The sequence below is a fragment of the Hibiscus syriacus genome, unplaced genomic scaffold (genome assembly GCF_006381635.1).
Source record: "Hibiscus syriacus cultivar Baekdansim isolate YM2019G1 unplaced genomic scaffold, ASM638163v2 tig00110206_pilon, whole genome shotgun sequence".
Classification (NCBI taxonomy): domain Eukaryota; kingdom Viridiplantae; phylum Streptophyta; class Magnoliopsida; order Malvales; family Malvaceae; genus Hibiscus; species Hibiscus syriacus.
Window position 1 is genome coordinate 2,266,745 of NW_024062627.1, and position 26,991 is coordinate 2,293,735.

The following is a 26,991-nucleotide window of genomic DNA, read 5'->3' on the forward strand; positions in this document are numbered from 1 at the left end:
TTCGAAAAATTTTAAGTTATCAAGTTATAAAATAAGATTCGTCAATTTAAATGTCTCAAATTTTTTTTTAACTAAATTTGATTCGACTCGATCGAAAACTAATCTTATATAATGGGGAATGGATTCACAAGAAAAATGAAAAATTGCGCAATATATTTGAAGATAATAAGAGGAGTGGCGTCGGGGTTTACTATTTATGGTCAAGGAAAGAGGATGAAATGTCATAATCCATTTATTAATTAATTTATTATTATAGTAGGAGAAATCATTGACATCGAAAAACCGAAATTGTCTACCATTTCTATTTCCACGTCTATTTTTCTATTTATTAACACATTTCCTCCACTAATCTCATAAATAATCTATAAATAAATGTGTCCTTTATATATAACGGAGTGAAAAAGGTAATAAGTTCATAAATTAATAAATAATTCTAAAATCCGTGGTACACTCGCATTTATATATTCGAGAGTAAATAAATGTCGACACTAAAATTTGAATTAGTTTAATTTTTTTAGTAATTATTAATTTTGTTGATTGTATTTATCCTAAAAAATTTTTTGTGTTCCATCTATATATAAAAATTTTGTGTTGTTAATATATATTTAAATGTGGTGTCATCTTTAGATATCTAAGAATTTGATTCAGGTCCTCTAAAGGTTCACGTGGATCATTCATGTGTTAGTTAACAACCCTAGTTAAGAATGCAAAGCATGAATTGGTATTTTTAGTACTGTGAACAGAATCTATGTTTGTTACTTTATTGGACATATGTACTTTTGGATCACATTGAGCTTTCTAATTCACTCGTTATTCTATTTCTTTTTCTTGGATGTTTTGTGTCTTGAGAGATTGGGCCCAAAACTCAATTAGTGCAAAAGAAAAAGGTGTCATTTTTATTTTTTTAAATCGTGGCATGAGATATTATATAGTTTTATACATAATTTGTATTTTCTGAATTGAGTTTAGTGTTGTTTGTAATTTGCTTTATGGATTAATTTATTGATCGATGTAACCCTCGAGATTCGGTCGTAATATCTTAACGAGTATGACTAGTTATACTTTTTTTGGGATATAACAATCTTTACCTTAGATCAAGCAACCTATCATGCATGGGATGTATTTGAGAGAACCAAAATCTTTATTAACGATCTAATTTTTCCGTCTCTAAAATTTTATAATTTCACATTCCTAATATATTTTTTTAGAAAAAATTGTACCCCTAAAATGTTGGTTTCATAGCACATGAAAATACATAAGTACGTGGATTGCATGCTTTTCTACCTAAATATCAACCTATTTTTCTAATATTTCCGATGTAACATCATTTTTCTAATATTTCCCAAACTAGCACATATTAGAGTGAAGTGGAGCGAATGCGCGTTTCCGGGGTCACGCCTTCGCAGTTTGCTGATGTGAAGGGAAGACGCGTTTCAGGGGGAACGCCTTCCAGTTGGTGTGGCGCCGCGCCACGGTGGAAAGAACGTTTCAAAGGGCGCACCTTTCGAAAGCTTTTTTTGGGGAATGCACTTTTTCACCTAGTTTTGAATTAGGGTTTTGGTTTAGGGGGAAGGTGATAGTGGTTTAGGGTTATTAGAATTTGATAATTTATTAGGTAAAGGGTTTCGGTTATGATTTAAGAATGGTTAAAGGTATTTTTTAATTTTTTGTTTAGGTTAGAGTGATTTTACTTTAAAGTGGTATAGGGTTCGTTAAGGTGAAAGTGGTGAAGGATTTTGTGTGAAGAATAAGAGGGGTTAAGAGGGTTTATATAGGGGAGGATGAGGGGTTTAGGTTGGAAAACGGGTGGGAATTAATTGCCCTGATAATAGAAGGCACGCCCTGGAAACGCGCCTTCTGACACCAGAATTCCGCGAAGTCGTGCCCTTGCAAAGCGTCTTCTCCCGCGTGGCAGCCCAGTCAGCAGAAACCCATGGAAGGCGCGTCCCCTGAAACGCGCCTTCCACCTTGTCGGCAAAAATCACGTTAAAGCGCGCTCCCTGTAACACACCTTCCTTCCACATCATCCGAATGGGTGCCAGCTTGGTAAATATTGGAAAAATGATGTTATATTGAGAATATTAGAAAAATAGGATGATATTTAGGTATAAAAAAAAAAGCCCGGATTGCACTCCAAACAAACAAGAAGCAAAAATCAAGTTGGTAATCCTAACTTCCTCCTATTTTACTTCTATCTAGTTACGATCTAAATAAATAAGTTGGATTTGATTCCAAGAAATTGTAAAGTAGACACCTTGAATTGATTTTATTTAAATAAACTTAAGTCGGGTTAATTTATTTTTTAAAATCCTTAATCTTTTTGAATTCAAATCAATACAATCATCTTATTAAAATTATTTATAGCCTGGAAAAAGAAGCTCTTCTAGAAGAAAATGCTACAAGGACTTTCAAATACAATAGGACTCCTATCCGTACAACAATTAATGTGGAGATATTAATAACTTTCCGTCTAGGAAAGAAATCTTTAAATATTTTTATTACTTTATTTATTTTTAATTATATCTATATTTCATTTTATTCATTTAAAGATTTAAATACAAATCAATTTTATAAATTTAACCATATGTATAAGAATGATAAAATTACTTTTTAAAATATTTTAAATATAAATATCTTTCTACGTTAAATTTAAGTATTATTATATTTGACTTAAATTAATTAATTAATTAAAATTATATTTAAATTTAATAAATTTAATATATCAAAATAACAAATAATAAATTTAAATATCAAAATCCCATTGAGTTTTTTTAATTTTAAATAAAAATCTTTTTTTTGTATGACACATTTTTCTTGCTTTTGTGGTACATTTCTTCTATGCTCTTGTGGCATGTTTTATTCCTTTTGATATATTTTTCGCATACCATTACGGTCGTGTTTTGTGCTTGCACAAACACTCTCACAATATTTGTTTTTTGATTAGTTTTTCAGTGGTAATATATTATCGGATCTCTTATTTGATAAAAGATTGTTTGTCGATATAATCAGAATTATGTAGCGAAACATTCTGCCAAGTTCTTCGTTTCGCTCACAACTTTTTTATCATTTCGTAAAGTGTCTCATTCTGCATAGACAATTAATTTTATAAAATTTATTAAGTTCTTTTGATGTTTGATGTAATTCATAATGGAGTGTCTCCTTTTTCATCGTATATTTTGATCTAATATTTTTATTTTATGTATGAATTTTTGTGTGACTATTGTACCTATCTTTCTCTTAATATTTAGATGCGTTATAATTTTGATTCATTTCATTATTTTTATTAATAAAATTTAATTTTCATTATTCAGAAAGAATATCCAAGTCCCATTGAGTATCTATAAAAAGTAGAGCCGTTTTCAGGTTATAAAATTTGACCATTGATATCTGAATATGTTCCAAATAACAATTAAAACATTGTCTACAACTGCAATATCTAACTCGATAAAATAAATAAATTCAGAGGGAAAATAAAGTGAAATGTTTTATTAGTCTTCTAGAAACCATGGCACATGCTCTTATTTAGGTCATCTCAAAAAGTCAGGCTATTTGACTGACACCAATTTTTTTTAATATTCTCTTTTTAATATTGTTTGACTAATATTTCTCGAAGTAGCATCCTTTCTGTTGAGCTGGTAAAGGTGCATCCCCGGGGACGCGCCTTCACTGACTCGACTTCCACGTGTGGAAAGCGCATCCCCGGGGACGCGCCTTCAATTAAATGCCATAAATGCCCCCATCCGTTTTTCTTAACTACCCCTCCTCCTCCCTATATAAACCCCCTCAACCCTCTCTCATTCTTCACACCAAAATCATATTCTCATCTCTTATATAACTCAAATTCTCTAACTATTTGAGTTTTAAATTTGTTATTAGTGGTAAGAAATTTATTTTTATGTTAGTATTTTTTTAAATAGTTATTATTTTGATAATTCACTCCACCTTTAACACACATTAACAAAATACATTTGATAATTCTTACATTATAATCGAAACATTTTACATAATATATTATTAATTTATAATAATAATAATAAAAATAAAATATTTATTATTAAACAAAATACGTGGCAGTCGAGCTGGCGAAAGGCGCGTCCCCGGGGATGCGCCTTCCACACGTGGCATCCAACTCAGCGAAAACACGGGTAAAGCGCGTCCCCGGGGACGCACCTTTGCCAGCTCAGCAGAAAATGTGCTACTTCGAGAAATATTGGTCAAGCGATGTCAGAAAGAGAATATTAAAGAAAATTTGTGTCAATTATGTCAAATAACCAAAAAGTCAGGCCATGGGACCCTTAGGCCTATCCTTTATTTATGATAACTTGATTCATAACATATAAAATTAGATCCGGAAGGTAGGTTTACCATCCCATTAATTCCACAGACTAAAATTATTTATTTTAAAATTTTAATATAAATACATTTTTATAATACGTGAATAGAAAAATATTTTTTATTTTTAACTGATATTAAATTTTAAATTCAAGCTATTTCTTTTTGAGTATTTTACTAGGAACAATTTTGTAATAAATATTAAAATTTATTAAATTGCACACTTTCTAAACTTTATTTAAATATACTATTATCCGATGAAGATAATTAAAGAAGGTTGGGCATTGAATTAATTATATATCAGTTGTGATTTGACGTTAAATTTATTTTCGGAGGAGTTTTAAGCTTCCCCTCGGCTCCACGTCAAGCTTAATCAGCTTAGCCGCGCGCCTCTTGGTTAGTGAAACCATGCGCCCACATTCATTCAAATTCAACCAATTTATTACCCTATAATAATAATTAAAAATAATAATAATAAAAATTTATATTATAAACAAGTATTTAAAATATATTATTTTTTATTTAAGTATTTAAAGTATTTTTTTTATCAAATTTTGTATTTATTTTTTATCGTTCTGTTCAAACAATTTCAGTGGTTAAAAAAATAGTTATATTCTTAGAGGTCATGAGTTTGAGCACATCGTCTGTAAGGATATTTGAACATTAATTGTCAAATAAATATCAAAAGTATTTTTTGGTCAAAATAGGTAACTAAAATATTCGATATTTTTCATCTAAGTTCTAAAAAGTTAATATATAGTATTAATTAAAGAATGTTTTAGGTGTTTAATTGAAAAATATAATATACTTTAAATACATATTTTAACCAAAAATACTTTAAATACATATTTCGACCAAAATGATAACTTTAATATTTACTTTAACAAAAACAAAACAGGTACTTATATGTGATATAAGCTAATGATAACAATATTACATTAAAAAAACAATAATAACGTTATTTTACTTCAATTTAATTAAAAAATGTATAAATATTAGTTAGATCAATTTTAGTAATTTATTTTTCAGATAGTATAAATTAATATCAAGTTTTAGACGTGGTTTGATCCATTTAACTTACTTTTACTATCCTAAACTAATGAAACATTACTCTATCAAATTATAGTTTTTACACACAAAAATAATTCAAATAAAAAATTGCTTTTTCAAATTGCAGCCCGACATTTTTTAATTAATACGGGTAAGTAAAATGCAGTATTTGTTCAAAGATAACTCTCAATCATTTTACATTGAACACTCACACTTCTGATATTCATTGTGCTCGAACTAAGAACCTCCAAAAATAGTAACAATTCATTTACTACCGAGATCGCTTGGTTTGTGTTGTAACTCGATTTGTAAATAATCGTCATTGTCACCGTTTTGTGTATGAATTTGCATTTGAATACAACCATGACTATCTCATCTCATATACCAAGTTAAAATTCTTTTTTTAATTAAGTCTTTAGATTTTTTGAAGTTTGGAATTTGAGGTTAATGTGAATAATAACGAAGTTGGACGGATTAAATAGGAATTCGAGGGTTAAATAAGATGTTTAGGGAAGTTTAGGCGTGTTTTATAAAAGGTTAAAAACTTGAGTGAATAGAAAAGTTAAAAAAATAAAAAATTGACATAAGGAGTTAGAGTAAAATTTAAATTCCAAAAATATATTTACAAAATAGAATACAAGGATTAAAATTTGGAATTCGATAAAAGTATAGGGACCATTGGGGTAGAATAAAACCTTGTTTCATTGAATAAGTAACCTGTCATCAGCAAAAACAAAAGGTAAAGTACAGGAGGGATGGCAACGGGCCGGGTTCGGGCCGGGTATTAGTTCTATCGTTCCGGTCCTCGTTTTAAAAATTGATACCCGTCCCCATTTAAAAAACCACGGGGATTTAAACGGGGATCCCCGTCGGGTAATCGGGTAATCGGGGCGGGGATTACCAAACCCGTCCCCGTCCCCGTTTAAAATAAATGAATTTTTCCCGTCTCCGTCCCCGTTTATCATCTCCGAACCCGACCCATTTAATTCGATTTTCAGTTTTCCCCATCGAGTTCGAATTTTTTATCATCCCTAAAGTACAGCCTAGTGTAGCCGGAAAAGGAAATGAATAAAAAATATGGCAATGAATTCATAAACTAAATCTTCCAGAAGCTTTTCCAAGTAAGAAAAACTGAAGACAGTAAATCGATGATGTTAGAATTAGGGATGTTTAATGAGTCGAGCAGTTTGAGTTTAATTCGATTAAAATTTGGTAAACATTTGGCTTAAGTTGGCTCGACTTGAACTTGAACTCGACTAGAGATATTAACGAGCCGAGTTGAGTCGAGTAAAGTCTAACTCGACTCGATAAATTCGTGAACAGCTCGTTAATTTTTTAAAATATATTTTTAATAATTACTTCAAAATTATTTCATTCAAAAAATAAATCTAAATAATAATTATTAATTTATTAATAAATAATAAAAAAATAAGAAGTTAACTAATCTATTATTTTTTAATAAATAATAAAATATTATTAATTAATAATATTAATTTAATACAAAAAACCCAACCTAATATCATTGATATTGTATAGTATTAGTAAATTTTATTTTTAGATAAAAAAATAAGGTAAATTTTTATTGAGTTTAACGAGCAATCAGTCGAGTTGAGTATCAAAATTTTTTAATGAGCACGAGTCGAGCACAATTTTAACGAGTAACGAGTCGAGTTGAGCAGTAAAATTTTTTAGCGAGCATGAGTCGAACACAATTTTAACGAGCTTAACGAACAACGAGTCGAACATAATTTTTTTTTAACGAACACGAATCGAATACTTTATAACTCACGATCCGATCCACACGTTTTATAAGCACCCTGATTAGAATCCAAAGGCAAAACCAACAGACAAAAATAAATACACCACACTACACACCGTTTTTCTCTCTTTTTTACTTCATTCTCCATATATTTTCTTCTCAATTTCCAATTTTATCCCTTTTTAGCATTTGACCCTCATTATTATATAAATACATTCACCCGGATCACTCGTCCTGTTGTTTTCATTTCTCCTCTCTCCAAACCTCCTGATTCTACCGTTTTGCCCTTCTTTTTCCCCCAATGTATGCAACCCTCCCTTCCCCTCTCGTCGCTAAACCCATCCACAGTTTCTCCGTGAAGAAGACCGTCACCGTCAGGAACTCGGCGCAGGCGGCGTCGTTTAAGTCAGCCACCGTCAGGAACTTGGCGGGGAGTTTGTACGAGATACTCAAGGTGGAGAGAACGGCGTCGTTGAACGAGATCAAGATGGCGTACCGGAGTCTGGCCAAGGTGTACCATCCCGACGCGATGGGATCCAAATCGGACGGCGGAGATTTCATAGAGATACGCAACGCCTACGCGACATTGTCGGATCCGACGGCGAGAGCCGTATACGATATGTCGTTGGGGGCACGTGCGAGGCGTGTCGGTAACTGGGTGTACCCGATCGGAAGATGGGAGACCGATCAGTGTTGGTAGAAGAAAACAAAATAATACGAAAGATTAGGGTTTTTTTGCTTGCATTTGGTGGTTGTGGAAATGGGGAATCGTATACGCATCACATAATTTGCAATGCATTTTTTTGGTTAAAAATATTACAGTAATGTATTGTTGTTTGATTTTGGTGTAAATCCAATTTTCTTCTTTGTTTTGTTTATCGGCGGGAATTCAGTCAAACCCCCCTAATTTTCTTATTCTTCTATTGTGAATAAATGGTTATTGATCATTTTGAAATGGCATAATTTCGAAGTTAGCCCTCAATATTTATCAAAATGATAATTTATTTTATGTTATTTTTTTTTAGTTTTAGGATAAAAAAAATTGCAACATTTGATGAAGTGATTACTTTATCTTTATTTTTTTGTATTTTAATCTTCAACGTTTGATTTTAGGTTAAAAAAATACTTTTATTTTAGAATGTTAATCGTGTATTAATTAATAGAATAAGCTTAAAAATGTAAAAAAAAGACTAAAATGAAATTGGGTGCTAGAACTGATTTAATTTCGAATAATAATAATTTTTTTACATTATTAAAATTGTGTATTATTTTGATTTTTTTCCTTGCTAAAATATGGATCTATTTTTATGAAACAGAGTCATCATCTTTTAGATTATATACAATTAAATATTTATAAAATTATCTTTTAAAAATTATAAAAAAAAACATTTTTGAAAATATAATTTTGAAAATTTGCATTGAAAATTGTTATGATAAGGGACCCAGAAAAAAGCAGTCAGATCAACGGTTATAACCATTACAGCTGTCCAAGAGAACACGTGTCAAGAAGATGGATGTTGGATGAATTCATGCGTTTTTAATCAACTGTTTATAAGAAAATGGATGTAACAGAATGTGGAGGCATTGAAAATTGTTAATCAAAATACTTTTCTCCTCCTTACTCTTCTCTCTATAATTCATCTCCTTCTCTTAATTTCTTCTCCAACCCTCGTAATCATCAATCTGCTGGTTTTTCTTTGCTAGTTTTGCATAATAGTTCTTAACAAAAGTCAAAATAAAATTGGATTCGAGAAATGATTACGCGTAAAGAAAATTAAAGTATCTCATGATACTCAAAATTGAAATACTTTTAAAACCCTTGTGTTAGGTCAAATTTTAAAAAAATATTATGAATGCCAATTTAAATTCGAGTGACCAACTAAAAACTTATTAATAGTCAAGTGACTATATAGATAATTTACCCAAGCTTTAAAATAATTTCTACGTATCTTTAAATTTTTTATAAAGTATATTTGAATTGTTACATGGACTACTACAACATCATCGTTTAAATCTTAATAATTTAATCATTTTCTGTGTAATTTTACAAAATGTTAAAAATTGAGGGCTAAAGTATATTTTCTCTGGGTGCACGTTAGCAGGGCTAATGGCTTCTGAGTTTTCCTATCGATTCGCCGGCGCTCTCTTTATGTTTTCTGCCTCCGATCATCTTCTTCTGGTTTCTTAACATTGTAGTGTGTTTTGGCTGATGGATTGGAGACAACTGTTTGGTAGTTCAGCAAGCCACGACCTTGATTATTTCCCTCCCAAAATCTCGTGAAGGTAATCCAACTGTTCTTCCCCCTCTAGAGGTTCTGGAATTTGGAATTTCAGAATGGAAATTGTCTCTCGTGGGTCAATTCCTTGGAGTGCCACCTTCTTTCTCCTCTGTGCAACGGATCATCGACAACTTGTGGGGAAAAGCTATTCAGGGTTCACGAATTCAGGTTAGTACTGCTGGAAAAAACCTATTTGTTTTTTCTTTCTCGTCTGAATCTACCCGTGATTGGATCCTTGAAAACGGTCATTGGCATGTGCATAACAAGCCTATTATCCTCCGAAAATGGGAACCCAACATGAAAAGGCTTAGCTTAAATCTGTCTAAAATTCCAGTTTGGGTCAATCTGTATAATGTCCCCTTAGAACTGTTTTCTCGAGCTAGGTTAAGTTATATAGCCAGTGCCATTGGAGTCCCTATTTCAATGGATTCTATAACTGCTTCAAAATCGAGACTTGAGTTCGCTAAAGTTTGTATTGAAATTGGGGTTTAAGATATCATCCCTAAATTCATTGATGTTATTCTAAGAGACGAGCAAATGACTTCGATACAAGTAGAGGTACCTTGGTTTCCAACTTCTTGTAAGAGATGTGTAACATCCCAAACTATGGGTTAGTGACCAAATTGTAAAGTTTCAGAATTTGGTGACTAAAGTAGAAGAATGGATTAGTTCAGTGATTTATTTGGAAGTATGTCCTAAAAGTTGTTAGTAATTATTAAAGGAACTAAAGGGTAAAATGGTCATTTGGTCATTTGGTCATTTAAGGAATTAAAAAATGTGATAGTGGGGATATATATTTTACACGTGGGAAATGAAGGAAATGAGTTTCCAGAGTTTTCTTCTTCTCCTTTCTTCTTCACGCGTGGAAGCCAAGAGCAAAGGTGAGAATTTTTATTAGTTTATTATTATGTGAATTCTAAGTTGGTTTTGATTCTTTGGAAAGTAAGAAAGCTTAAAGAAGTCTAAAGATAAGTGAAAACTCAAAGATGAAGAGGTTAGAGGAGATTAAAGAAAATGGGGTTTTAAGTGAAATTTTGAATAAGAAGGTTTAAATGAATTTGGAAGATGAATTTGACTTGTCATCTATAAGAATAAGAAGTTAGAAGTGTTAGAATTAAGTTTGGATAATATGGAAAATTGGGTATGATTATTGATTTCCATATGAAAGATGGAATTTTGAGGTTAAAGATAAGATAAATGAATATTAATGAGTTTAAGTATGTATATGAAAGTTAGGAATATGAAAGGGGTTGAAATATGAAGGATTTAATCTAAAAAGAATGAATTTTCGGGTTTAAAAAGAGGTTCTGGGCAGAGTGCATCGATGCACATTCATAGTGCATCAATGCATCAAGGTTAAAACCCAGAAATCGTTTGAAGGTGTATCGATGCACAGGAAGTGCATCGATGCACTCTTTTAAAATAAATACATTGAATGCAATTCGTGCATCGATGCATAAGTAGTGCATCGATGCATCCCAGTAATAATACAATATCGAATGCATTTAATGCACCGATGCATCAGTAGTGCATCAATGCATACCTTCATTAAAAGATGAAATTGCCTTTTCTCTTAGTCTAAAGAGTCAACCATTAGAGTATATTAATTATAATACTAATATAGATCTATGTATGATGATGTAGATATAGAACGTGATCCCGTTCCGGATCAATTGAAGGATTATAATCGAATCAAAGCAAAGCTAAGGTGAGTGCACATTCTCTAGTATATGAGGTTCAAGGGAAAATAAGACTTGTGATAAGTCTATTTCCAATAGTGAAAAACATGAATTCATAGAAGTATGTATTTGTTATGATTTATATGTGTGTATGAGTATATGTGTTATTGATATGAATATGGTACGTAAAATGGATTAATGGTGATGATAAGAGTAATAATAAGGATAATGAAATGATAGATATATGTGAATATAGGTATTGATGTGTTTTGTATGTATTGTAAGATGATATGTTTATGTGATAACATGATAAGATGACAATGATTTACATGTCATATGAACACATGAGAAAGTATATGTGATACATGAGGGTGAATCCTATGTTTATATGAATATGAACTCATATGAGAATTGACATGAACTACGTGATTACATGTATATGTGAATGAAACCATGAGCTTATATGAATATATGATATGGTTACATGAATATGTAAAAGGATATAAAAGATAATGCCCATGTTATGTGTCATGAGAGCTAGGGGTATAGTTGGCATGCCAAGAGTCGAGGGTCTATGTGATCCTTCGGGACATATATGTATTCTTTGGAACATGTGTGAAGTCTCGTGAGACACATACTTGATCCTTGGTATATTTATATGATTCTTAAGGAATGATATGTGGTCATTCGGGACATATATGTATTCTTTGGAACATGTGTGAAGTCTGGTGAGACACATACTTGATTCCTAGTATATGTATATGATTCTTAAGGAATGATATGTGGTCCTTATGGACATTATTATATGGCACTACGGTGCAATTCTACGCGGCACTCCGGTGCAATTATATGTGGCACTTCGGTGCAATTATATGAGCTGTGGTGACAGCATTAATGCACAACCTCTATGTACTCACATATCTTTAGTTCTCACATGTGTATCATATGCTATTAAATAGATAATATTAATAAAGTGATATGATAATATGTTTGTTTCCTTGTGGAATTTCATGTGGGATATTGATTGTACAAATGGTAACTTATAAGACCATATAATGAAAGGAATCAATGATAGTGATAAAATAAGAAAGAAATGAAGATGATAATATAGTTGCTTGGGTGTACGTGTTTTATGATAGTATATATATATGGTTTACATGACATGATATGTATATGTGCAATTGGTTATGATATATATTGTATGATATGGACATAAGAGAACATAGGAACATGAGATAAGAGATATGAATGATAATGACATATATGTATGCATATATTTGTTACATGTAAAAGTATGAGTGGTATGAAATGATAGTAGTAATCGTTTAGGTATGATTATTATTTATCGTTTACCTTATATGTTTATATGCCTCACTAAGTCTTTGACTTAGCGTGTAAGTGATTTACACGTAGGTTTCGAGAAGAGTAAAGAGCAATGTGGAGCAAGACAGGTCAGTTCTTCTTACTAAATGTCAAATCAGAAAAGATGTGAATAATATGTATTTTAGTATATAAAGTTCTAGTTGGCATGTTTTCAAAAGAATATATTGTTTAAGCTATGAACAGTTTTATAAATGTTTCGAATAGTTATATATAAATAAATAAGTGAAATATACATGCTCTGATTGGTTTTGTAATAATGAAAATGTCTTTTATGTAAATTAGTCATTTATATGTTATAAAAGTTTTAAATTACTCACTATTTTATACAAGTACATGTTTTAAAAGGTCAATGTGACACCTCGGACTTATATTCGGGTTGGATATGAGTTAGGGGTGTTATAAGATGTATGGTGTTCGGACACAATGAAAAAAGCTGCCTTCATAAATCTTCTGAAACACATTCTGTTTCTCAAGTCTGGGTTAAGAAAGGAGAAAATCTTCCTAAAAAGGTTGACTCCCAGTTGGGTGGAGTTGAAGAACTACAGGAAATAACTAATTCAAAAGTTCAAGAATCTCTGAACAAGGAAGTTATTCAAGTTGATAAAGGAAAATTTGAAAACCAGGATGTTTCTCAAATTCCTGATGTTCCTGTTCCTCAGAATGTGCAAAAAGAAATGAATTCAGTATCAGAAGATAACGCCATTCCTGGGAGTGAAAATTCTATTCCATCTACTGATTTCATTGAAGCAACTGAGGTTGATAAATCTGCCCAGCAATTAGTTCTTAAGAAGGGACGAGGTCGGCCTAAGGAAAAGGCAAAGATCTCTTTAACAGATTCTCAAAATAGATATGGAATACTTAATGTTGATGAGGTCGCTCCTACCACTGGAATTCTGTCTAGAAAACCTAGAGCTGCTTCTCATGGAGTTATTGACTTGGTTAATGAACTCAAATCAAAAAAGAAGGAAAATCTTACTAAAGCTAAAATTGTCTCGGTTGGTGGTCAGGGAGGGTTCTCGGGTTCTCCTCTTCTTCAATGATCATTAGCTTTTGGAACATTAGAGGACTTAATAGCCCTCTAAAGCAGAATAAAGTAATTCTTAGAGCTATACAAAATAAGATTGATATTCTTTGTCTCCTTGAAACAAGAGTCAAATCTGAAAAATCTGAAGCTATCTTTAACTCCAAATTTTCGAGCTGGAATATATGTACGAATTACGACCATGCTACCAATGGCAGGATATGGGTGATGTGGAGGAAGGATTTAAATTTTGCTATAATTCATGTTGCTGACCAAAGTATAACTATTAAAGGTTCCTATCTTGGATTTTCAATCTTCATATCGGCTATCTATGGAAGTAACGCTGGGATTGCTAGAAGGCAATTATGGCAGCAGCTTAAAGAAGTCGGTGTTTTGGTTAATCATGATCCCTGGGTTCTAGGTGGCGACTTCAATATTTTTTTGCATGCTCACGAAAGTTCAGATCATGATGTGCTTGTAAATTATATAACCATGGATATGAAAGAGTTTCAAGATTTCAACAGTGAGATGGAATTACTCTATCACCCTTACTTTGGGCCAACTTTTACATGGAGTAACAAACAGAAGGAATTTTTTCTGGCAAGAAAGCTTAATAGAGTCCTGATTAATTTTGGCTGGGCTACTGCTTTTAATATTCCTTTGTGGAATTTCTTGCCCCAGGAGTTTCTGACCATTGTATGGCCATTACCTGGCTTTCTAAAACTGCTATTGCAAATAGGCTTAAACCATTTAAGTTCTTCAACTGCTGGACTACACATCATGGATTTTTGGAAGTGGTTCGACAATCTTGGATTCAAAATGTTTCAGGAGACCCTATGAGGATTTTTTCTCCAAATTAAAACGGCTCAAAGAATGTCTTAGGCATTTTAATAAGGATAACTTTAGCAGCATCTCAGATCGGGTAAAAGCTAAAAGAATTGAGTTAGAGCAACAACAAATTCTCTCCCTAAAAGGAGAAGATTCTTTTGAAAATGAATTTGCTATTCAAGATGAGTTGAAGCTATTGGAAGAGGCGGAAAGTTTATTCCTTAAGCAAAAGGCTAAAATCCAGTGGATAAAGAATGGGGACAAAAATACTAAATTTTTTCACTCCATGGTGGCCTTGAAAAACAAGAGGGATACCATTAGAGTTCTTATGGACGAAAGAGGAAATAGGCTTGATTCCTTTGACTCTATGGCTAAAGAAATGATTAACTTCTATTCGAATCTTATTGGAACTGTCGACCCCTCGGTTAAAGCTATTGATCTAAGCTTCATCAAAACTATTCTTAATTTCAAATTGTCCTACGAAGCTTCTTCTTCCCTTGTTAAAGAGATTACTGTATAAGAAATTAAAGATGCCATCTTCGACCAAGGAAATGAAAAAGCACCCGGTCCGGACGATTATTCCCCTATTTTCTTCAAGAAATCTTGGAATATTGTCGGTAATGATGTTATTGCTGCGGTTAATCACTTCTTTTCGAATGCAGCTTTAATTCCAGCTTTTAATTATACTGTTGTTGTTCTAGCTCCTAAAATTCCAAATCCAAGTTCTGTTAAAGAATTTCGGCCCATTTCATGTTGTTCAATTATTTACAAATCTATTTCTAAAATTCTTGTTAAAAGATTGACTGAGGTTCTTCCCGATTTCATTTCCTTAAACCATACAGCTTTCATCAGAGACAGAAACATTGTGGATAATACTATGCTTGCCCAATAGATGGTTAAAGGTTATAGTAGGAACTCCATATCACCAAGGTGCACTCTGAAAAATTGATCTTCATAAAGCATTTGACTCCTTTCATTGGGATTTTATTTCAGCTATTCTTAAAGCTTTAAATCTTCCTCAAAAATTCATCGATTAGACTGAAGCATGTTTTACTCAAGCAAGATATTCCATATCTTTCAATGGCACTTTGATTGGTTATTTTAAAGGAGCTCGTGGTCTTAGGTAGGGAGATCCTCTTTCCCCTTATCTCTTTGTCCTTGCTATTAATGTCTTATCCAGTTTACTCAACCTGGCTGCTAGTAAGGGTTTATCTGGTTATCATCCTAAATGTAAGAAGATAGGGCTCACTCACTTATCCTTTGCAGACGACCTCTTGATTTTCTGCAAAGGTAATTCTGATTCTGTTGCTGGCGTTCTCAGTGTCTTGGACCATTTCAAAGATAGCTCGGGCCTCAAGATTAATTCTTCTAAATGTGAGATATTTCATGCTGGAATTTCATCACTTTCAATTGACGACATCAAACAGATAACTAGCTTCAAAATTGGTCGACTTCCTATCAGATATCTCGGAATTCCTCTAGTCACCCGCAAGTTGAACGAGAAAGATTACAAAAAGCTCTTATTGATAAAATCAAGCAAAGTATCCACCATTGGTCTGCTAGGAACCTCAGTTATGCTGGCAGATTTGAGTTGATTAAATCTGTTATTTTCAGTATCAACAACTATTGGTGCATACAACTTATTTTGCCTGCTTCGATACTTAAAAAAGTGGAGCAGCTCTGTTCAAGATTCTTTTGGAAAGGCTTGGACAAACCTGCTGCTGGAGCTAGAGTGAGATGGGATAAAATCTGACTTCCTAAATCGAAAGGTGGTCTCGGACTGAAGAACCTAAAAAATTGGAATAGAGCTTGTATTGTTAATCTCGTAAAGAAAATGTTGACTGGTGAAGGTTCTCTATGGGTGGCTTGAGTTAATAGCTATGTCATTAAAGATCAAAATTTTTTGCAGTCTACACCTGGTCCAAACGTCAGCTGGTGTACCAGAAGAAATTTTAAACTGAGATCAGAAGCAATGTCTCTCAATTCAGTTACATGCGCGGTTAAGGAAATTTATGAAGAGCTTAGAACTAAAGGGCAGAAAGTACCTTGACATAAATTTATCTGGTTCCCACTGCATATTCTGAAGCATAGTTTTATCGTTTGGATGGCTCTTCAAAACAGATTGCCTACTCGAGACCGTCTGCAAATCATAGGAATTAACACAGACTCTTTATGCGTTAATTGCAGAAACTCTCAAGAGTCTAGGAATCATTTATTTTCTGAGTGTTCAATGGCTGTCTGCTTATGGAATTCAGTTCTGATTCAGTGTGGATTAAACTCTTCAAATCTGTCTTGGGATATTATGGTTAACACAGCAAGCTCATTATGGAAAGGAAAATCTCTTATCACCTTCATTTTAAAGATAGTATGGTCTGCTCTCATTTATTTCTTATGGAAGGAAAGAAATCATAGAATTTTCCAAGCTCGATCTAGATCAGTAGAACAATTGTTTACTGAAATTTTTGATGCTGTTCGATTCTGCCTTAGGGGGAAAAGCTTCAATTGGCTTGATAGCACTAACATTTTCCTTTGTAATGCTTGGGGCTTATAGTTTTTACCATGATTTGTCTAGGTTGTGCACTGATTGTATTGGCTGTGCAGATTTTGTTTGGTTGATTGTTTTGTAGCAAAACTTTGCTATTTTGGGTAATAATATCTTAATTATCCAAAAAAAAATAGAGCTAAAATGAAAACATAGATAAATGTTAGAGATTAAATGCATCATTATGCCTATTTTTTCCCGTGTAATGGCTGATTATTTAATATTTTAGTTAGTTAAGAGGTGAAGTGAGCAAGCAAACAAAAATGTGTTTCCCAATCTTATAAAACTTGCCTCTTTCAAATTGTCTTTGAAGCCACCACTTTATTTATCCCCTTCTATCTAACATTTTTTTAGGTGCTATAATAATTTTAATCCTCAACTTTTGTATTTTTTTAAATTTAACCTTAATTTTTTAAAGTAAATTTTGATTCTTAACTATTTTAATAAAAATTTAACTAAAATTTAATCTTAAGACAAAACTATTTAGTTAAAATTAAGGCATAGTAACAAGTTAGTACCTAACGTTTGAGTATCAAATAACTATTGTTTATGAAAAATATCACGTCAACAACATATATTAACCGTCAGTCAACAAACAATTTCTAGCTAACAAGGAGTATTTTGACCAAAAATTTAAAACGATGGGGGATAAAATTATCCAAAAAAAATAGAAAACAAAATGACCATTTATGTAATCGTTAGGGACTAATTTTATCATTATGCATAAAGTTAACTACCACGCCAACAATAAAGTACATATGAACCGTCACTTATTGTTATAAAAATTTAACGATTTAATATTCATTGCCATTAAAATCATAGAATAAAAAAATTCAAGTCATATTCAGTATAAAAAAAGAATCAAAATTATCAACAAATCGTTAACTTTATAAACTTTGATGTTCAAATTTATAATTATACACTTTTTACACTCTCCTATACAAAACCTACACATCTCTCTTTATAAACACCCCCAACTCTTATAAACCCATATAAAAAGAAAAAAGAAAAAAAACCCCATAAAGCTTTTAGTTGTTAGATTTGAGAAGATGGGTTTGTTGGTTTTGTGTTGCCCGGTATGCGTGTGTGTGACATGCCTGATTCTAGCGGCGGCTACGGTGGCGGCTACGATGGGGTGGTTGAATGGGTTTGGAGCTTTCCAGAACGGTATTCACAGGGTTAACGGTGCATTGCCTGCTGATTTTTGTGATCCTAATTCCTCTTATTGTGCAAGGCCTTTCTTTACTTACGCTGCTCCTCCTCCTTTCTAGATCCCATGCCTTTTTTCTTATTCATCTTCTCCTTTTTGCTGTTGTTCATTTCATATAAAATAATTAAGAAACAATCAAGATTGTTTCATTCTTTGTTGTGCATGGTCTTTTAATGTCTTTGATTCAAGTGTATTCAAGATGTATGTATAAATGTAATATATATTCTAAGCATTAAACAATATGTTTTAACAATATGATCGTTTGTCCATATTAAATAGATTCTATGAATCTATTGAACGATTTTAACTATAAATGAGAGTTTTATTATCCCTAGAAATTTGAGGGTTGAATAATTGCGTTTGCAGAATATTTATATCTTCATTGTTAATTGATTAAGAACATTATTCTAAGTGTAGAACATAGATATCAGTCCTCTTAGCAATTTCAAGTTAGGAACGGCCTGGTTGAGATAATAAAGCAGTGGCTTGATTTGAAGAACAGCTTAAATATAGGGATAAAAACTAGAATTTGACCCATGATTGAAGATTAGAAGTTTAGGGAGAAGACATGGCTAAAATTTGAGCATGAAAATGTTTTCTTTTAATAGGCCAAAAGCCCATCTCACAGAGAACAAACAACTCTTTAAAAAGGGCCTAATCCCACAACTCAAAGGTACCCAACCCCAAACCTTAGAAAGTACAAATGAAAAGCTCCTTTTTGCGAGCAAAGTTGTACACTTTGCCATCGTTTTTATGGATGAATTAGGTCAACATTTGTAAAGAAAATTAAAAAATTTCCGTGTGTTAGCAAACAAGGAAACGAGAATCTCTCTCCCTCTCTCTCATCTTGTAATAAAACTCTACCCTTTATGCCATTCGACACCTCGATTTCAATTTGAATCCCCCTAACGTCCAAGTATTTTCAAGTTTCACTTTCCTCTTCCAGATCCAAAACCCACCCTATAATTCCCTTTCTTCATCTCTATAAACACCCCAAGATCACTGAAAACTCCCCAGAGAAATAACCCCATAAAGTGTTGTTCTTTTCTGTTATTTAAGGATGTGTTGCGGGAGAATATGCATGCTGTGCACTTGCTTGATTCTAGTGGTGGTGGCCATCGGGTTGTTGTTCGGTTTCGGGGTCTTCAAGAATGGATTTCACAAGCTCAAAGATACATTCCATGAGGATATTTGTGACCCTAAATTCTCTTCTTGTGGAAGACCTTTTCTGGTTTATGCAGCTCCTCCTCCTTTCTAAATTCCCCTGTGATTTCTTCTTATTAGTTTTAAAAATTTCATGCTGTGATTAGAAATTATTGGGGTTTGCTTCTTTCAAATTTAATTCTACTATGATTCGTTTGTTCATACTGTGAACTTAGTTTGTTTTAATGGTAGTATGAATTTGAATCATCTTTACTGGCAATGGAAGATTGAAGATTGAAGATTGGGTGTTGCGTAGTCCCAATCTCAGAACCACTATTCAACCAAAACAGAACAAATGTGCTCCGCTTTGATGGATTGGGTGATATTGTTTAAAGGTTAAATTATGGTTTTGGTGTGTCTACTATGATTGCCGATCATCACCTCCCACGGACTCCGCCAAATGACTATCTACTCGTTGCCGATCACTTATTATCGTCCCAAACCCTCAAATGAACTTGCAATTTTAGTCATCAAGGAAGCAGTGGTATTAAGGTTCGTTTAATGGTTCGTTTCTGGAAAAAAAATAGGAGTTGAAAACATCGATGAATACTATAGATCATTAGTTATTTTGGAGTTGGAAACGAGCAGCATTTCCCCTTTTCTTAGTGACATAATTGCATAATTTACATGCGCAGAGCGTCGCATTAAGCTTCTGTTTAAGCTCTGGTACCTCAACTTCTTGATGTACATGAGCTATTGTTTTAACCTTTGCATCTGTTGCAGCTTGGAGCTGAATTGATGTATGAACTTGTGGATGGTTCCAACAAATTCCCGCATGTTGCTCCTTTTCCGTAGATAACGGTGACACGTGTTAGATAACAGTCTCTTTTTATATGATCGTGACAGATTTTTTTGGTTTACAAAAGAAGCCACTAGGAACTTTTGGACTGGTCTGTTTTCTGATGCAATACAATAAGAATTAAAAACTCTTTAAACTGCCGATGATGGTTCAGAAAAAACGAGAGAACCCAGGTTTCTTTTGCGCGAGTCCAGCCAGACTATCAGCAAGCTTATTAGCTTCTCGCGGGATATAACTGATCGTGATTTTCCATTGGCGGCAGAGAACACCTCTAATTCTCCTGATAAGCAAAGGTTCGTTGAGTTGGGGATCCAAATTAAGACGTATAACAGCTTATTGGTTGTCAAGCTCCACGTTTAGAACGCGAATGCCTATGTTCTAAGCTATTTTAAGACCTTCCATAACAGCCCATAATTCAGCTTGGAAAGCTATACAATGCCCTAAACTTATGCTAAAACCAGTAACCCAAGCCCCGGTATGGTCACGGATAACTTGTCCACACGTTGCCTCCATAGTCCCAGTGTGCATAGCTCCATCGGTGTTGAGTTTAAAAAAACCATGCAACGGTTTTGTCCACTTCGAAAGTCTGTTAATGCCACGACTGCAGTTGGTTACTGTAGTATGATTCTTCTTGATATTTATAGCCCAAGCTTTCGCCAAATGAATTATATCCATTACGGCCCAGATTTTACCATTGAAAACCACACTGTTATATGATGCTTCCACTTGTACGCCATGTTATCGAACATGCACTGTTAGTTAAATTCAAATGCATCCAATCTAACAGAGGGTAAGAGAAGAATACCGTAGTCCAACAGAGGGTGCGAGAAGAATACCGTAGCTTGTTGCCGTGAAATCAATTGAGACCAAATCATACGAGCGTGAGAACAATCTCTAAGAATATGGATTACTGTTTCTTTACCAGCGTTGCAAAGTGGAAATTTATCATCCATCGTAATTCCACGGCGTTTCCGCTCAGCATTAGTCATAAGCCGACGGTGAAGGACTGTCCAAATAAAATGTCCTATTTTCTGCAGCCATAGTTCCACCCCAACTTCCATTTGGAATCACTCGGTTCCCAACCGTCTTTTTGAATAAGGGAATAGACAGTTTTCACTGAACAAGAACAGGAGTTATCCCATCTCCAAATAGGTAAGTCTTCTCCCACGTCGTCACAAGGGGGGAGTAACCATGATCCATTGAATTATCTCGTCGGGGGAACACCTAGTTAATCTTGTCGTGACAGATTAAATATTTAGAAAAGTAATATTGAAAATAATAAACATTTATGTTAAACGAAAAATAATTTATAAAACTCATAAAACTTTTAAAACTCAGGAATGATACTACCTCAACGATTGCTGCTGGAATCTCGAGTACTAAAGACATCTGGGAAGATATCAGAGTTCCAAGAAAAAAGGTTTACTGGCACAAAGTGATTTGGTTTCCTCATCATATTCCTAAATTCAGCATGATCACTTGGATGGCTATTCTGGATCGTCTTCCAACTCGTGACAGACTCTTTAGGATGGGCATTACTTCTGACATAATATGTGTTCTGTGTAATGAGATAAATGAATCCCGAAATCATCTTTTTATTGATTGTTCTTATGCTTCTTCTCTTTGGAACTCTATTATGATGCTTTCAAGCATAAGAAATGCTCACAGGAATTGGGAATCTCAAATTGAGTGGGCTGCACATAAATGGAAGGGAAATTCTTTGCTTTCCATCATATTGAGGATTGCTTGGACGGCCTTTATTTACTTCATATGGGAAGAACGAAACAGAAGAATCTTCAACAGAGGAACAAGACCAGCCGATCATCTTCTCAAGTCTATTAAGGAGCATGTGCGGATCAAACTTAAAGATAAAAATATTAATAGACTTGATTATGTAAATTCTAGACTTTGTACTTCTTGGAGTATAGACTAATTTTGTTTTGTTGTATATTGGTGTTTTTACTCCCTGTTTTGGGATGAGTGTTGTTTGATGTACTTTTACTTGAATAAATAAAATTCAATTTATCCAAAAAAGAAAAATAATTTATATATCTAAAATAAACAAAGATATAGTCGCAAAGATATAATGTGGGCGATTATTTATTTAATTAAGTAAAAATTGTAAAATGGGAATTGACGTATTTAAGCAAATCCGATTTGCTCCTCTAAAAATTGTTGTAATTGTTTTGAGGAAGTTGAGCTTGTTGGGATGGGCTAGCTTAGACCTTGGGCCTCATTAATCCTAACAAACAGTGCGAATTATAAACAGACGCTGAACTCCAGACAATAATTTTCATCCCTTTCCCAAGTAAAATATAAAGAACAAAACAGAAACTTTGTTCCCAGAAACAATATAATTCAAGTCAATTGAAACAAGGTAAATCCTTTGCATTACACAAAATTAACCCAACAGAGGAAAGGTCTGAAACCAAGGGCAGGGATGAGAATTACTGTAATGACTGCAGATGAACAGATCGTCAGCTTAGACGTTGATCCTCATGAAACTGTTAAGTACCCTTTTATCCCTTCTTTATGCTTATCCTAAATCTCTGTTTCTTCGCTGATTTTTGATTTTTTTTCTGTCTTATAGGTTGAAAATTTGAAAGCTTTGCTGGAAGTGGAGGTCAGTTATATATACCCTTTTGGTTTATATGCTTCCTTTTGAGATTATTTAAGATTACTTTGTTTTCATTTCTTTGGTTCTCCCCAACCCCAAGGGTTTAGGGTTTTTGAAAATGAACTGTTGACTTCCATTTGCTTATATATGTTACTGGATAAAAGATTCGATTTTTTACATGTATTGGAGTTTTGAGAGTTGACTGTGATGCTAAGCTTATGCTGATTGGTTAGAACTTGTTTGGGTTTATGCCAGACAAATGTGCCATTGCAGCAGCAGCAACTTCTTTATCATGGGAGAGAAATGCAGAATTCTGAGAAATTGAGTGCTTTGGGTGTTAAGGATGATGATTTAGTTATGATGATCTCCAGTGCTGGTTCTAGGTAAATTATGCATTGGTTACTCATTTGCTTCTTTTTGTTTGAATCTTTTGAAATGTCAATACTGGATTTTAAAGGGACCTGGATGTCTGTTATGAAATTTAGCGCGGCTGTTTTTCTATAGTTTTACTTCATGGAAAGAAGGTTCTCAATCTTTTATTCTTTTTGTTGATTGATAAGAATATGAATCATTTACAGAGCACCTACTAATGATTTGAGCTTCAATCCCGATGGATCCGCTGTGAACCCTGGAGCTTTTCAGCAACATATTCGAAGCGATTCAAATCTAATTGGACAAATATTCCAGGCTGACCCTGAACTTGCACAGGCTATTCTTGGGAATGATCTCAACAAACTTCAGGACATCCTACGAATGCGTCATCGACAACGATCAGAATTACGACAAAAGGAGGAGGAGGAGCTTGTGAGTAGCTTTTCCTAGTGGTCTGTTCCTGTAGGTGGTTTAGTATGAGTGGCCAAATGTAAACACTACTTTTGCTTCATTATATCACGATTTAATTATCGATAATTTTATTAATTCTAAAAGAGCTTAATCATACTTATGATAATATTAAATTTCCAGATCATTTCTGTGATTGATGCTCATGTATTTGATTTTGTGCCATAGGCTCTTCTTCAGGCTGATCCTTTTGATGTTGAAGCACAAAGGAAAATTGAAGCTGCCATTCGGCAGGTTAGTTTTCTCCAACATTCTACTAATCTAACTTAGTTGGAACCTACTCACATTTGAAATGTGTCGAATGTTAATTTATGGTTTGACCAAGGTGGTTGTATCCACATGCATGTCCCTTATTTTTCTGGTCAATACGATCTTTGGGCTATTTGAAAGTTTACAATATTGTGATACAGAAAGGGATTGATGAGAATTGGGCTGCTGCCTTGGAACATAATCCTGAAGGTTTTGCAAGGGTGGTATGTAGGCTTGTCTCCCTTGTGAAGTGTACCTACTAAATTTCATTACTTTTTTCCCCTTACGAATTTGATGTTTCTTGTCATACTAATCAGGTTATGTTGTACGTGGACATGGAGGTTAATGGTGTCCCATTAAAGGTAGAGATGATGGCTGATATTGTATATAATCAAAAGGGGTCATTGTTATGTACTTCAGCCTATATAGATTCAATCATAATTCATACCCTTTATATTACATGCACATTTTCTTCTAATGTTCATCATGTGGTTATCCTTTTCTTTCTTTTACACCTTTAAAAAAACCATGTTGCAGTTGTTTATTATAGAGTTTTAGTTGAGATTCTGTATTGCCATAATATTCTATTGCATATACCTTGATGTTAAATATCGAACTCTTATAAATTTATTATCATTTTATCTTTTATCTTTCAGGCATTTGTTGATAGCGGTGCGCAGTCAACTATAATTTCAAAAAGCTGTGCCGAGCGTTGTGGGTTTGTGCTATAACCTTCTTCCTTTTTTGCATATGTAGCAATCCCTTTGCTTTATAAGTCATCATGGCACAATTGGATTAGTCCTTGAAATATTCCTCTTTCCTTTTTATGTGGGAGAAAAGTTTGGGGGAGTTTGTAAGTTTATGTTCCATGTTACTCGGACTTGGGTGTATGTTGGATATGGGTATGTACCGTACACAAGTATGGTTAGATTTTTCTATTCCCCCCCCCCATGTTTTTGGAGGCCCTTAGAGGTCGTATTCCCCTATCCATGCTTCGGACACGTGTCGAATACAGGTGCTTAAAGAAAAACAGTTTGAGCGACATAGTGACATCATTGTCTGGCTTATTGAAAATGGTCGATGATGTTCACTTAATGTTTTCTTCTCTGTTCTTGAATTGGTCATGTTATTATATTTGTCTCTTCATATGACTTCAAAACATATTGGTTCATCTTGCTTGGCTGGTGTTGACCCCTCCAGATTGCTGAGGCTTTTAGATCAAAGATATAAAGGTATTGCTCATGGGGTTGGCCAGTCAGAGATTCTGGGACGTATTCATGTTGCTCCAATCAAGGTAGGATGCATTATGATTTTCTCGTATCAGATTATGTTCAATATTCTTTCTTTTTGGTTGCTTCTTTTATGAAATTAGTCTGATAAGTAGTCTTATCCTATGTGTTGTGTATCGGCCCATAACTGTCATTACGTAACATAATTATAATTGATAATATGAATGAATCCAACTTCTTGGTTTGTTTCATGTTATCGTAGATTGGAAATATATTTTATCCATGCTCCTTCGTGGTTCTGGACTCTCCCAATATGGAGTTTCTCTTTGGATTGGATATGCTACGCAAACACCAGGTACCTTTAGCTCTACTTAATTTCCATACATATCCACCCGTTTTAGTTCTTAAGTTTCAATAATTCTGACTCGTGCAATTTGTTCAGTGTATTATTGATTTGAAGGAGAATGTTCTTAGAGTTGGAGGAGGAGAAGTTTCTGTGCCATTTTTGCCAGGTTGGTGACTTTAATTGGTATACTATGCAATTACGTGAGTTACCAGTTACCATGTGGTCATTGATGGCCATCTTTTTCGGGACTTTGTTCTACTAAATTTCTTTTCTTATAATGGAAGTTAACAACATATTTACTCTTCTCAGAAAAGGACATCCCTTCTCATTACCTTGATGAAGAAAGGAATTTGAAGCAAGCATCCAGCTCAGGAGCTGCTGTAAGTCCTTTTTCTATCTGCTACTGCAGATTTTGACTTTCATTCAATTGTGCATGGATTGCTGTTTATAATCATGAAATAAGTTGCATGTGTACAACTTCCAAGCCACTCCAGTCTTTTCTTTTATGCGCTTTCTGGATCTCTTCTACCTTGAAATTATGTCTCACGAAGGAATTACTTGGCTCTCATAAATTCCCATGTCTGAGAGGAACCTAGCTATGGTTCCATGTTTTACATTGTTTTTTTTTGGCTTCAATAGACTCCATGGCTTTTATGGACTGATAATTTGTGATTCTTCAGATGAAAACTGGAACCACAGAGAAGAATGCTAACGTGCAATCTGGAGGTCAACCTTCTGGTTAGTAATTGGCATCTGACCCATGTTGTAATTGCATGCATCTTGTTGCTTTTATTCCCAGAAATTCATCCAAGTTTATTGTTAAATTGGTGTGTGCACACATGATATATATACATATATTCAGCACTAATTTGTTTTCCTTGAGCATGCTTTTATCGCTCGAAAAGAGGTGTCACGGAAGTCCTCTCCAAGTGATTCTTATTCAAATTCTGACATTTTTTTTCTTTCTTTGCTCCCAGGGGGTGCATATGCTGATGTAACACGGGTATGTCTACCATCTTGGCAGAATATTTCTCCATCCTGAGGTTGATCATATATATGTTCCAAGTTAAACAGCTGTCCTAAAATTTAGAGTTGTTTTGATAATCTGCAGAAATCTGATTTTGAAGCTAAAGTAGCAAAGCTTGTTGAGCTGGGGTTTGCAAGAGAAATGGTGATAGAAGCTCTAAAATTATGTGATGGCAATGAAGAGCAGGCTGCTGGGATTCTCTTTGGAGGCTAGAGATGATATCCCATTTCTTATTCTTAGAAATAATATTGATCTTCTTCAGTTATTCAATGGCAAGCTTTTTAACACATCCAAAATTCTGTACTTGGTATGCATTTTGATTGGAGCTGTTTATGAACAACTTAGTATTGCAATTCTAAAGAAAACTTGAGCTACTCTTATTTTCCCAATTCCATTTTTATTTTCTTTGTTTTAAGCAGATAAAAGTTCAATGAAAATATTGCAATTTCAGCAGTTTTATAGTGGTGCTTTCCATAGCTATGTTCATCATTAATTGCACTTAAGATGCATTATCATTGTTAAACAAATGCACCTACTCAAGACCAGGGTAATACAAGGTACATTCCTACAAGCTTATATTTTGCATTAATCCATGTGC

General features: G+C 33.7%; 3 protein-coding genes across 3 annotated transcripts; all 3 read left to right on the forward strand.

Annotated features, from left to right (window-relative positions):
• Positions 1–3,316: 3,316 nt before the first annotated feature.
• On the forward strand, positions 3,317–26,726 carry LOC120219560 (protein DNA-DAMAGE INDUCIBLE 1-like). Its single transcript, XM_039216387.1, has 17 exons — positions 3,317–3,324; positions 20,252–20,258; positions 22,519–22,591; positions 22,676–22,708; positions 22,958–23,085; positions 23,281–23,506; positions 23,711–23,776; positions 23,953–24,015; positions 24,109–24,153; positions 24,448–24,509; positions 24,992–25,085; positions 25,283–25,375; positions 25,463–25,532; positions 25,676–25,746; positions 26,047–26,104; positions 26,344–26,369; positions 26,478–26,726. Exons 3-17 carry the CDS (start codon positions 22,526–22,528, stop codon positions 26,604–26,606), a joined length of 1,230 nt encoding a protein of 409 aa, XP_039072318.1. The 5' UTR covers positions 3,317–3,324; positions 20,252–20,258; positions 22,519–22,525; the 3' UTR covers positions 26,607–26,726.
• LOC120219561 (chaperone protein dnaJ 11, chloroplastic-like) lies at positions 7,394–7,848 on the forward strand. Its single transcript, XM_039216388.1, has one exon. The coding sequence runs from the start codon at positions 7,443–7,445 to the stop codon at positions 7,839–7,841; it is 399 nt and encodes a 132-aa protein (XP_039072319.1). The 5' UTR covers positions 7,394–7,442; the 3' UTR covers positions 7,842–7,848.
• On the forward strand, positions 13,519–15,926 carry LOC120219279. Its single transcript, XM_039216106.1, has 3 exons — positions 13,519–14,300; positions 14,386–14,845; positions 15,459–15,926. The coding sequence occupies exons 1-3, from the start codon at positions 13,519–13,521 to the stop codon at positions 15,924–15,926; spliced, it is 1,710 nt and encodes a 569-aa protein (XP_039072037.1).
• Positions 26,727–26,991: the final 265 nt, after the last annotated feature.